Source organism: Dasypus novemcinctus, chromosome 5, assembly GCF_030445035.2.
Source record: "Dasypus novemcinctus isolate mDasNov1 chromosome 5, mDasNov1.1.hap2, whole genome shotgun sequence".
Taxonomy (NCBI): domain Eukaryota; kingdom Metazoa; phylum Chordata; class Mammalia; order Cingulata; family Dasypodidae; genus Dasypus; species Dasypus novemcinctus.
The window spans coordinates 165,664,849-165,678,263 of record NC_080677.1 but is presented as its reverse complement, the minus strand read 5'-3'; the positions used below and the strand labels follow the sequence as shown (position 1 = coordinate 165,678,263).

Sequence of the window (13,415 nt, the reverse complement as noted above, 5' to 3'; positions counted from 1 at the left end):
TATATCCCCGCTGTAGCTCTTGACACTTTGTTGTTTGATGTGTTATAGCTGCATGTTCTATAAACCCCACAGTACACTGTTCACACATCTCCTGTCAACAGTCATAGGAACTTTGAACATTTAAGAGAGGGCAGAAAATTTCTTCTTGTATTTACCCACACACTTAAAATTTTTTATGTTCTGAGTTTCTACCTAGTATCATTTTCCTTCAGCTGAAGGATTCTAGCATTTTAAAAGTACAGAACTGCTGGCAATGAATTCTTTTATCTAAAATATTTTTGCTTTTCCTTCTTGAGGCATATTTTTGCTGGATACGGCATTCTATGTTGAGATTTTCTTTTTGTGCTTTAAAGTTGTCACTCTACTCTCTTCTAGCCTGTTTTTTCTCTTGAAAAGTCAGTCGAATTTCTATCTTAATTTCCCTTTCTATAGTGAGTCATTTTTCTCTGGCTGCCTTTAGGATTTTCCCTGGATTTGCTTTTCTTTGTATTTACCCTGTTTGGAGTTGCTGAACTTTTTGCATTTGGAAATTTGTAACATTTTTGTACTCACCCCAGTTCATACTGTTCACTTTTTTCGCTTGCATTTCTCAGGCCAGTTTTTATCCAAACTGCCCGGCATAACCCGTTAGTTACATATGAAGTCTGTTTAGTGAAGCAGGACCATCATTTGAAAAGGAACGAACATTCTAAAATGAAATTATCAGAGTGTGTCTCAGTTGGTAAAGCTGAGTGTTCTGTGAGATTTGTGTTTCAGTTATATATGTCCTGGGTCATAAAGTAAAAAGTATTTCTTACTACTGTGGTGGTCAGACAAGTTTGAAAACCATGGATGAGATTTATTGTGCCCTTTAGCATTTGCCTTCTAGATGGGAACTTTCCCCTTGGGCAGTATTTGAATTCTCTAGAGAATTAAATATGTTAGATTTAGTGCTTCTTGGTTGAAGCCTCTTATCATTGCTTTTGTTCAAATAATCCAGTCTCCTTAGGTACTTAACCTCAACCTGGCCTGTGCCTTAGAGCCCTGGGCTTGAATTGAAATTCAAAGACATTAATCTTGCGGGGACATGTTGGTTTGGGTGTCATATTCCTTAAATAATCAGTATAGTTTGAACTTAGTAAGGGGTTGTGGTTTTCACCTGACTGGCAGAGGGGTCCGAGGAACAAAAAAGGTTAAGAACCCCTGCCTTAGAGCCTTCTACCTGCTCAACTCTTGGATCATCTTGCTCTATTTGCATTTAGCCCCTTTTTTGCTAGAAGGTTGTTTTCTTTTACCCGATAAGCTATTATTAAAGATGGTGTGCCTCAATTTTGCCATAAATGTTAGAGGGGGCATCATATTGGGAGAGCCATTAACCAAGAAAAAATATTTCTGCATAAAATAATGGAAGTGTGTTTTCTTGTATTTACCTCCTCAACTAAGGAGAAGCAGCTAGAATATAGAACATGGTTATCTTCTCTGTTTGGCTCTGCTGCTTAAAGGCAGAAACCATATATTTTAAATATTCTTAGGGGTACTGCACTCAGCATTTTTTAAAAATTTAAGATATTGAGGAATTAAAAAATATAACTAAATGTTATATTTATATCCCTTCTATCTGGAAAAGAAGATTAAAATAGAAAGATGATCTGGGAGCTAATTGCCCAATAATTTAGAGCCCACCTCTGGAATCAAAGAAGCTGGCATCAGATTCTCTTTACCTCCCAGCAGTATGACCTTGGGCAGGTTAAGATTCAGTTTCTTCATCAGAAAAATGAGGCCTGATATCCCTGTCTTGGGGTGGTTACTAGGATTAAATTACAAACGCATGTAGAGCACTTAGGATGATACCTGTGGTGGCGCTCTGTACTCCTCCTCCTGCTTGTTGTTGACATTGCTGTTCCTTAGCCGAAAGGTGGCTCCTCGGGCTCACTTACCTGTAAGAGCACGGCCCCGTGAGAGCTCTGTATCTGATGCTCTTGTACTCAGGATGCTGCTCTGAGCTTGTCTTTGTACCTGATGCTGAGATGCTTGAGGGCAGGGTCCTTGCCTTGTTGGTCTTCATCACGGAGCCCAGAGTCAGCATATGAATTCAACAGATGATGACCGTGGAATCAGTCCATTCATGTTGCTGCTCCTGCAGCCCTGAGGCAGCGAGGAAGGAGGGTGCTGTGGTGTGGCTAGGAGACGTGTAGGGTGGGCACGGGAGGTGATACGTTAGAGCAGAAAGAGCACTGGATCAAGAGCAGGGGAACAAATTCTACATTTTACTCTGAGCTACCTATTTTTACTAGAGCAAGTTACTGAACTTCATAGGACCTCAGTTTCTTTATAAAACAGTTGGCCCATGTCATTGGTTTTAAACTGCGTTTTTGGAGTCTTCAGAGTAGCACATTTGAGATGAAGGGGAGGGAGAGAAGGGGTAGATATGGAGGTCAGCGGCCTCTTCTAAGCTGTCCCGTTTTATGGTTCTCAGCTCGGTGTAATATTGGGAGGTGTAATATTGGGACAAGTGAGTTCTCACGGGCCTCCCTCACACACCCGTCATTGCCCTCCAGGCCTCAGCGTGATGTCATAGCCACAGGCTTTCACTCTGTGTCGTCTTACTTGCTTATCTTCTTTGGAGCAATTGCCTGGCCACATCCTTTGCCCATTTTTAAATTAAATGGTATTTTTATTATTGATGTGTATGAGTTTTTTGTATGTTCCGGATACAAGTCTCTTGTCAAATGTATGATTTGCAAAGTTTTCTCCCATTCTGAATTGTCTTTTTACTTTCTTTATAGTGTCCTTAGAAACACAAAAGTTTCTTTAAAATTTTGATGAAGTCCTGTTCTTCTAATTTTTCCTTTTGTTGCTTTTACATTTGATGTCACAGCTGAGATTCATTTGACAAATCCAAGGTCATGAAGCTTTACTTCTATGATTTCTTGTAAGAATTTTATAGTTTTAACTCTTACATTTAGGTCTTTGCTCTATTTTGAGTTAATTTCTGTATATGGTATGAAGAAGGAGCCCATCTTCATTCTTTTTCCTGTGGCTATTCAGTGTCCCAGAAAAGGCTATTCTTTCCCCATATTGAATGGATTTGGCACCCTTGTTAAAGTCAGTTAACCCATGGACACACATGGTTTATATCTAGACTCTTCATTCTAGTCCATTGACCTTGTGCTAGTACCACACTGTCTTGATTTCCATTGCTTTTGTAAGTTTTGAAGTTGGAAGCATGAGCCCTCCTACTTTTTTGTTCTCTTTCAAGATTGTTTTGGCTGTTCTGGGTCTCTTACAATTCCATATCCATTTTAGAATCAGCTTGTCAGTTTCTGCAGAGAAGTCAGATGAGAGTCTGTGTTAGTCAGGGTTCTCAGGGAAACAAGTGACAGGAGATATTGGTAAATAGTATGAGATTTATAAAATTCTCTCATGCAACCTTGGGGATGCACAAGTCCAAATTCTGCAGGACGGGCTGTAAACCAGGGACTCCAGTGACGGTCCTTGGTGAGTTCCCAGGAAACGCTTTCTCTCTGAAGTAGAGATGGGGATTCTCTCTCTGATACTGAAGTCACTTCCCCTTTTAAGGCCTTCATCTGATTGGATGAGACGTCATTCATTGCTGATAACTGCCTCCTTAGTTGATCGTAGATGTATCCAGCCATCTAGGCCATCAATTGACTGATGATTAAAGTCCATGAAATGCCCTTGTATTACAGTGAGCCCAGTGCTTGCTTGTCCAAACAACTGGGCACCATCTCCTGGCTGAGTTGACACATAACCATAACAGAGTCTGATAGGGATTGCATTGAATTGTAAATCAATCTGGGAGTATTGCCGTCTTTACCATATTAATTTTTCTGATCCAAGAATGTGGGATATTTTTCCGTTTATTTAGAGCCTATTTAATTTCATTCAACAGGGTTTTGTAGTTCTGAGTGTAAGTTTTACACTGCTTTTGTTAACTAATTTTCTGATGAATCTTCATCCTGTTTAGAAACTGCTTTTATGCTCTGCCCGCAAGAAAACATGAGTCAGACCTTAAGGAGAGCCAGGTGAACAAATACCATGACCAAGAGCACCAGGAAACTTCTGTGCAAACCCTTGACCCCAGTTTCACAAAAGCCCTGAGGTTGGGCCTTCCCTGGATTCGTGCGCACGAGCTGCATCTAGAGATGGGATTTGGTCTCATGAAGAGGTTTCCAGTGGGATACGATGCCCCGTGTGACTGTATCATAGCGTAACAAACATTTTGGCAGCAGTCCGATTCCCTTGAACTGTGGCACTAGTGCTAATGGCTAATGGCTTATCTGGCTAGCCCCCAGAGCATTCAGGTTGCACCAGCCGCACATCCACCACCAGCATTCCTGTGCTGAACACAGGCAGCTTGTACTCAGGACAGCAAACTGATTCTAATGATGCTTAGGAGGAGCTATAAAGCAAATTTGCTAAAATTATAATTGCAGAATCCATTCTGAATCAATTCTAAACAAAGAATCCAGTGTTATCCATATTATAGTTGGCTCTTCTCAAGGCTCATTGAGAATTGAGTGTTTTAGGTTTTCTTGAAATTTTTTTATTTTAAAAACAATTTATTGAAGTAGATCATTCTATATAAACATAAGTGTGTAGTAAAAGTTGTAAGCTTGCAAAATAGACATGCGTAACATACGGGGCTCCCATGTATTACCCCACCATGGTACTGTGCATTGTTGTGAAATATTTGTAACAAATTGTGAAGGACATCTTCAAAGTATTACTACTAACCAAAGTCCAGATCTTACATTTGGTGTATTTTTCCCCCAACCCACCCTATTTTCTTGTTGTTGTTCATAAACCATATCATTAATATAAAGTGCACGATGACAATTTGTGCATTCATACTTCAGTCAATATTAGAACATTATCATTACTCCAAAAAAAAAGAAAAACAAAAAACCACTATCTTAGCCATATGTTAGCACTACTAATTACAAGTCCTACGTTGTGCTTTCACTATTTCTATTCACTTTCAAACATTTACAAACAACTTTTTACCGATTCTGCACATGTTAAATCTCAGCTTTCCATTCTCTAACCACATTCTTTTCTCTGATTTATTTTATTTGTCTTTCCCCACCCCCTTGTTATTTGCACTTGCTGTGTCTGTTACTCTTCTTTGTTTCTTTAGAAGGCACCAGGAACCGAACCCGGGACCTCTGATGTGGGAGGGAGGTGATTAATCGCTAAGCCATCTCTGTTCCCTGCTTTGTTGCATCTCTTGTGTTTTTCCTTGTGTCTCTTGTTGCATTATCTCATTGCGCCAGCTCGCCGTTCCTTCCTCTTGCGCCAGTCTGCCATCCTGCTAGTCCTCTTTCGGAGGCACTGGGAACCTCTGTTCCCTGCTTTGTTGTGTCTCTCATTATGTTTTTCTTCTTGTGTCCCTTGTTGCATCAACTTCTTGTGCCAGCTTGCTGCCCCTACCCATTGTGCCAGCTCGCCGTCTTCCTTAGGAGGCACTAGGAACTGAACCACAGACCTCCCATGTGGTAGGTGGGAGCCCAGTCACTTGAGCTATGTCCACGTCCCTATGGTGACTTGTAAGCCATCAACTACATATTTAGTTTTCAGGTGGGGTGATTTCAGGAGTTAAGAAGTAAAGAGTATATGGTGTATATTGTAATATTTTTGCAGCAATGGCAAAGAAGATATATCATTTCTGAGGGGCAAACTAAGGGGTATAAGGAGAGTATGGGGTTTTCCTTTTGGCATATGAAAACGTTCTAAAATTGAGGTGATGACAGCACAGCTCTGATGAAAATAAGCGCCACTGAGTGTACACTTTGAATGGACTGTACAAAGCATGGGAATGTAGTCCAGTGTTGGAAGGTGGACTGTGGTTAAAGGATAAATATGAGAACATTCTTTCGTGAACTATAACAAGTATATAATAATACTAACACATGGTGCCAATGACCGGGTGAGTTGGGGGGAAAATACACCAAATATAAGATATTGGCTACGGTTGTTAATAGTACTGTTTTGAGGATGCTCTTCCACAGTTTGTAGCAGCTGTTTCACAACAGGCGAGGCATTAGTGGTGGGGTGACGAATGGGAGCCCTGTATGAGGATAGGCGCGTAAGTTCTCAACTTCTACTATACACTCACTGTTGATGGATGTTCATGTATGAACTTCAATAAAAGAGTTTAAAATAATGATCAGTTCAAGTTGTGAAAGTATACAATTGTGTAATTTTTTCCTCACAGCTTTAGATAGTTCAGTGAAATGGAAACAGTTTCCTATCCTATAAGCAAAAACAAGATTAAACCTTTGGGACAGATCCTTCCTCACCTTTGGGAGAGAACTGAATCAAATTATCTAGAAAATTTTCTTTTAGCCTATTAGGAAAATAAATAATAAGAGTTGTTGCTGAGGAGTGGCTATGGCTCAAGTGGTTGAGCGCCTGCTTCCCACATGTGAGGTCCTGGGTTCCATCCCCAGTGCCGTCTAAAAACAAAAGCAACAAGCAAACAAACGAGAAGACCAACTTGGGGGCGCACATGTGGCTCAGTGGTTGAGCGCCTGCTTCCCACATACGAGGGTCAATCCCAGGCCCTGATACCTCCAAAAAAAAAGTTGTCCCTCTATAATAAAAAATATTGCAAATTATAAGCCTCTTTCCATATCTGCTTTGCTTAACCATGATAAATGAAGGAAATTATTTATAGCAAGGCAATTACAGGAAGTCCCTCTGACAGTTACGGCATTTAGTTGTTTCTTCATGTTTCCATTCACAAAATGAGTTATGCCTCTGACCTGTTGATGGTGCCAGTCAAAATGACAGCAGCTCAGAATGTGTGCATTCAGGCATGAGGCCTCTTTAAGATCAAACAAAATATTGAGTACCAGACTTGGGCTTTTGGTAACTATTGATGGGAGACTCTGATAAGCCACTGTGATTTCAAGAATACCTTCAAGTGTGTTTTATAATTTATTACTCAAATTCCACCTGTGGACATTTAAAGCAGCACATTAGTTCAGTCCTCATAATAAGGAGAGTATGTGAATGTCATCCCTGTTTTTCTGTTTCTTGAAGTTAAATTTTACGAACTTGCACTTAGGCATTGGTGTGCAGATGGAACTCACTCACTTTTTACCTTAGATGCCAGCTTTGACATTAGAATGCAATAAAATCCTAAATGGCATGAAATTTGAAGGACAGAAGAGTGAGGCGCCGCCTCCAGCTGGTAAGGAGGCTGTCCTGCCCCACCTTGCACCCTGAAGCGCCCCGCCTGCTCTGGCCACGCGGACGGCAGCTCTGGCCACGCGGACAGCAGCTCGGGACAGTGCATGCACTGAAGGGAGAATTGCAGTTCTGCACAGAGGACAGACAAACAGCTTTATTTTGTGCTTGGTTTTTTAGGAGATGACCTTTGAAATTGCTTTCAGTCCTCTTGTATAAATGGTGTTAAAGAAATTTTTCAAAGAAAAGATTAAAAATAAACCTAGAGTTGATATTATGTGTTTTATCGTAATTGCTAGAATTCCCTATTGAAGAGGGAAGAAAGGGATCTGAAAAGGCCCTCAAAGTTAAATTAATCAAACATTTGAAACTTTTGGCAATTTTAATGAAATTTACTCTATCCACCTTCGGAATTTGTCACCCTAATTTAGTTCAAATTGGACCGCCCTTCCAAAATGATGCATTATTTATAGATGTTACCGTCACAAGGAGCAGGATCGTTTGAAGGTGGTCCTGAGCATTCACCTTGTGCTCCCTAAACCCTGAGTGTCTGATCTGTTCTTGACTCAGCCCTGTGCCCACCTGGAGGGCTGCCCCCGAGGCCAGCTGACCTGTAGAGTAGTGGCAGCTGCTGCTCCTGCTGCAGGGCCGGGCTCCACAAGCAAGGTAGCTGGAGCTCCAGTTGCAGACAGCGGTCCCCCAGCATTTCAAATGCTTGGCACCAAGCCGGCATCTTCCACCCAAGAGAGTGCTCTTGTTCTTGCGCTGAAGAAAGGGGAAAAAACAGGGAACACTTCAAGATTGGCTGCATTAGAGACCAGGGGATATGAAAGCCAGCCACAGATGGGGGATTCCAGTGAGTAATAACACTGATAAGCAAGCATGCTTTGTTGTTTTTACACAGCACCTTCCACCATGGTAAGACCAGCCCTGGCTCAGGGTCAGTCTGTCTGTCCTGCAGTACTGCAGGCAGTGCCTGCCAGGTGCGGCTCTCTGAGAATTCCTGCCTCTCTCATTTCACTGATGCGGTGGCAAGGCCTGTGGCATGACGTGGCCTGGTACTTGTTCAGATCTCTGACCTTGTTAGAGGTCACCCCGAGGGACAGGGCTCTGATGAGAGATGTGTTACGTCAGCAGCTGCCAATCGATCGAGGATGTGGCGGTTCCTGTGCAGCACCCGGGCACCCCGGGGCGTGTCCAGGCGCTTCTCCAGGGTTCTGCGCAGGAGGATGCCGCCTCGGTTACTGTTGGTGGGGCGGGGGTGGGGGTATCAGAATGTCCCCCTTCACGGGGCCGTAAATGGCCTCTTGCCAGCGGCTTTTGGAGAAGTGACGCTTCAGGACTGAGGTTTGCTTGTGCCGAGAGCAGCAGCTGAGCCGGGCCTGACAGCCAGAGCCACGTGGGAGAGCGCTGCAGAGGCCAAGTGTGTATTGCCAGTGTCAGAGAAATGAGGGGGACATGTGTTTCTTATTAAAGATGGGAAATTTTCAGACGAGGTAAATTCTAGAGGGATTTTTAAGTGAAAGGAAGAAAAACAATCTTGGTCCATGTAGATGGGAAAACTTCCAGGTGTCTAACAACTTGATAATAGGTCACTTGATCAGTAGAGCCGGCAAGCAATGTGTAAGCAGAAGCTTTTTTTCTTCTTTAACCTAACTTTTGAGTCGTACTGTCTTCTCATGCCTGGTATTTGGGTCTTCGCCTAAATTTGGTATCTGTTACCAAGTTCTCGTGCTCCCCTCTGCTCATCTCCCCTATTTCACCAGAGAACTGGAACCTCCTGGGATGGCGCCGGGTAGGTGTCGCCTCGCCCCAGGCTCGAGGCAGGGGCTGCTGCCTTCCCAGGCTGGTAGTGAGGCCCCGTGGGCGGCTCCCCAGCGCCCCCAGGAGCAGGTTGGAGCCTCGGCTTTCCTGTGTGCAGTGCCTGTGCTCAGGGCTGCTGTCTCCTTCTCTCTGCAGAGCACAAAGTGATCATCGTGGGTCTGGATAATGCAGGGAAAACCACCATTCTCTATCAGTTGTAAGTATGAGCCTGGGTGGAGACAGTTTTCATTATCTTAATTATTAAGTGATAAGAATGAGAACTCTTGTTACAATGAAAAAAACCTCAGCAGGCAATTTGGGGTAAATTTTGTGTTTTATCAGACACAAAGTAAAATAGACTGCTGTATGTTTGCCAAAGCCTTCACAGATCCTCACGTGTGTGTGGCCTAGAAAGAAAGAAACGATATTAAACTAAAATAAAGCACACGTTCTAAGGCTGGGGCGAGATGATGACGTGGGTCTCACCAGTGAGTTCTTCCACCAAGTGCTTCTCATTGGTAGACTGACATCTCTAGCACACGATTGCACTGTTCTGGCTGGTAACTTTGAAATTGTTTCATGGAGCCAGACTTGGGTGGTCAGAAAAGACAAAGATCACCCCTGAAAATACTGTGTCTGTAGCTTGCAACTGGGAGAGGCTTACAAGTTCATTGAAGTACATGAACACGTACCTTTACGAAAACGTTAACAGCCACCCTTCTGCTCTAGCGTCACAAGATGCTCTCTCGGTCAACAGGATGATCCTGGCCCGGCCATGGACGTGGGCCTGTCTGAGCCTCTGACAGACAGAGAGCACTGCCCTCCTTGGGCTCTTGTCTACGCCTCTATTCTTGGATTAAAGGCAAATCAACCTGACGGCTCTCCAGAAATACTTCACTTAAGGAGTGCTTAACACATTGTTTGACTATTTTGCTACAAAGCTACAAACTTTTGATTTGCCTCTTGAAGAGGTGAACAACTACTTGCTTTCTTTAACATGTTTTGATTCATGGACCTTTATGTATTTTAATACAGCCTAGCATTCACACTTCATATATAAACATTTTACAAACCTGCCATAATTGTTGAAATCATTTTGCGTATAGTGTCGACAATATATATCAGTGAAACCCAGGGAGGTTGGTAAGCTTCTTCCAACAGGCAAATCTTTGTTGAGTGAATTAGTTTATGTGACCTGACCAATGATAGGATAACCTGTGGTTTGAGCATTGGTATTCTAAAGGTACTTATTTACTTATAACTAATTTTACTGAAAGTTTTTATTGGCCTGGCCTTATTTTTTGGATTGTAGTTGAGGGTAACAGGCCTGACCTAATGGTTGCAGCTGCGCTGAGTCGTGGTGTGCCTGTGGGCCCAGCCGCTGCTGTGCGAGTGCGGATGTCCTGGACACCGGGAGTGAGGAGAACAGAGGATGGTCATAACTCTGACCAAGGCCAGGATGGGGCCCCAGAAATGGGAGCTCGGAACCAGTGTTCCCATCTGTCCAGATTAATAAAGCCTACAGTTTATGCCATTAAAAACAAAACAAGAAAACTGTCTTCAGGAGTTGTCTAGACATTTATTTGCACAATTATGCTCCAAACTTTCTGTTTTTAATGCTCATTGCCACCATTGGCACAAATAAGGAAGGTCAGTTCACTGTAAAAACAGGTAAAACTTGCTTTGGGTTTTTAACGTTTACCAACTAGTTCTCCTGGTGGCTCTTCAACAGCTTGATGAAAGAAGTAGTTCACACTTCTCCAACCATAGGAAGCAACGTGGAGGAGATCGTGGTGAAGAACACGCATTTCCTCATGTGGGACATTGGAGGCCAGGAGTCCCTGCGCTCGTCGTGGAACACTTACTACTCAAACACGGAGGTACGCCAAGGTAACCTGAGTGTTCCCGAAAGAACCAGAGTAAACCTGCAAGGAGTTAGGATGCACAGAAGGCCTGTCCATGCTTGCCTTTTTTTCCTTAATAAAACTTTATCATTCATATGTGAACATACATAATAAGTGTGTAGTAAAGGTTGTGCACTTAAACATGCATATCATCATGCAGAGCTCCAGACATCACCCTACCACCACCATGTACTGCTCCGAAACATTCATTACACACTGTGAAAGAGCGTCGTTAAAACATTCTACTAACCATAGCCCCACTTACATTTGGTGTGTTTTCTCCCAGATCTCCCTGATTGTTAACACCCTGTATTTGTATTATGTGTTTATTATTGTCCATGAGAGCACGTTCCCATATTGGTTCTTTTAGCTACAGCCCATCTTCCACCACTGGGTTCCTTGTGTTATACAGCCCCGTTCTTGATGCCTGCCTTTTAATCAGACCCTTTTTTGTAAGTAATTTGGTGTTTCCAAAGGCAAAAAAAAGGTAAATGATATAGTCATGGGGGCTAATGTTAATTAAGTGCCTACTGTGGACAAGCTGTTCCAGTGCATCCTTCGCAAAAATATCTCCACTGTATACACAATCTGACAGGAGAAATTACATAATTTATCCAAGATCTCATAGCTCATGAGAGGTCCTGGTTAGGGGAGGTAAAAATACTTTAGACATAATTTTAATGAAGGATTTTAAAATTACATGAGCTGAATATTCAAAATTTTGGTCTGATTGTGTTGTACTTTTTTGTAAATTGGATTTGCAGGCCACCTCCCAGAATTCCCTGTCACTTATTTCACTATTTTACTAGCTCAGAACTGAGTTGGGGAACAAATCTGGAACATCTTCTATTTCTGTTTTTTATTTCTTCTTAGAAGCAGACTTTTTTAAAGACCTTGCATTGCTGTTGAGAGAGGTTTGTCTTTGATCATACCAGCTCACAATCGTATCCATGTAATTTTTCTTTGCAAAGAAGCACATATGACTGATTATTTCTAAAATGAAGACTGTTAAAATTTGATGTGTGTGTGTGTTTGGCGGGGTTAGGGAGAGGGAGTGATGTAAGGGATTTGGGGTAGATAAAATTGCCCTTTTAAATGGAAACCTCATATTCTGGATTTATATTGTGGTAATACAGGTGTGTGTTTGTATACTCTAATGCAGTATATGGTGAGGCAGATAAATGCACAGTTGTGGTAGCACTGCTGTTTTATTTGCAGGGAATGAAGCATGGGGTGAGCAAATATTTTGATTACAGATGAGTTTAATGTATATTTCTATAGTAAACTAGACTGTTACAGAGGGAAGACAGCATTTTGGTATGCAACTATTTAAATAGTATCGCTATTGAGACTTTTCTTAAAACTCAGAAATAAATAGCTGTGAAAAGAATAGTTGTTTTTGGTGAATAGGTCAAAGTTTATTCTAGATGATCCATGTATACTTAAAACATTACAAAAGGGTAGTTTTTGAAATTGCTGAAAAGAGAACTGGAGTATAGAAAGACAGCTTATTACTGATTCTGTTTGCATGAAATGTTCTTCTAAGAAACTATTTCTGCAGGAATACCCGAATTACTCCAAAGAATCTTAGACCTGTATTGTAGCATACCAGCATAGCACTTAACTCAAATTTTTATTTTTAACTCAAATTTTTATTTTTAATGTGTAAGAGCCACCTTTTTTTTTTAGCAAATTTTTTATTGTCTTTTTTTTTTAAAGATACGTAGGTCACACAAAAAGAGTCACTTTTTTATACACACTTTTACCAGTAAATTTAACTAGTTCTTATTGCTCTCTATTTTTTTTTAATATTTATTTTTTATTTATTTCTCTCCCCTTCCCCTCCCTCCTGTTGTCTGCCCTCTGTGTCCATTCACTGTGTATTCTTCTGTGTCTGCTTGCATTCTTGTCAGCAGCACCAGAAATCTGTGGCTCCTTTTGTCCATCATCTTGCTGCGTCAGCTCTTGCTGTGTGTGGTGCCACTCCTGGGCAGGCTGCACTTTTTTATTTATGCAGGGTGGCTCTCCTTGTGGAACGTGTTCTTTGTGTGTGGAGCTCCCCTACGCAGGGTGCGCCCCTGCGTGGTGTGGCACTCCTTGTGTGCATCAGCACTGCACATGGGCCAGCTCATCACGGTCAGGAGGCCCTGGGTTTGAACCCTGGACCTCCTATATAGTAGGTGGACGGTCTATCAATTGAGCCACATCCGCTTCCCTCCTTACTTTAATTTTACCTGCATCTTTAACATATTACTAACACTTGGGTATATATGATTTTTATTTCATACATCTTTAACTTTTATTACTGAGATTGTTATGTAAAATGTCTTATTCATTGCGCTTTTTAAAATTTTCATTTTGAAAGAACCTTTAGATTACATGAATGTTAAATTGAAAATATAGGGGGATTCCCATATACCCCACCCCCTCTCCCTCTCCCACTTTCCCACATTAATAGCAGCTTTGATTAGTGTGGTACTTATGTTATAACTGATGAACATATTGAAGCATTAT

The 13,415-nt window shown here is 41.9% G+C and overlaps 1 protein-coding gene across 1 annotated transcript in view; it reads left to right on the top strand.

Moving 5' to 3' along the window:
• The window catches only part of ARL5B (ARF like GTPase 5B), a 32,300-nt gene that overhangs the window by 8,126 nt on the left and 10,759 nt on the right, over window positions 1–13,415 (top strand). Inside the window, exons 2-3 of the mRNA XM_004467613.4 lie at window positions 9,154–9,214; window positions 10,730–10,877. Of these exons, the coding sequence (XP_004467670.1) occupies window positions 9,154–9,214; window positions 10,730–10,877 (209 nt within the window). The remainder of the gene's footprint in view (window positions 1–9,153; window positions 9,215–10,729; window positions 10,878–13,415) is intronic.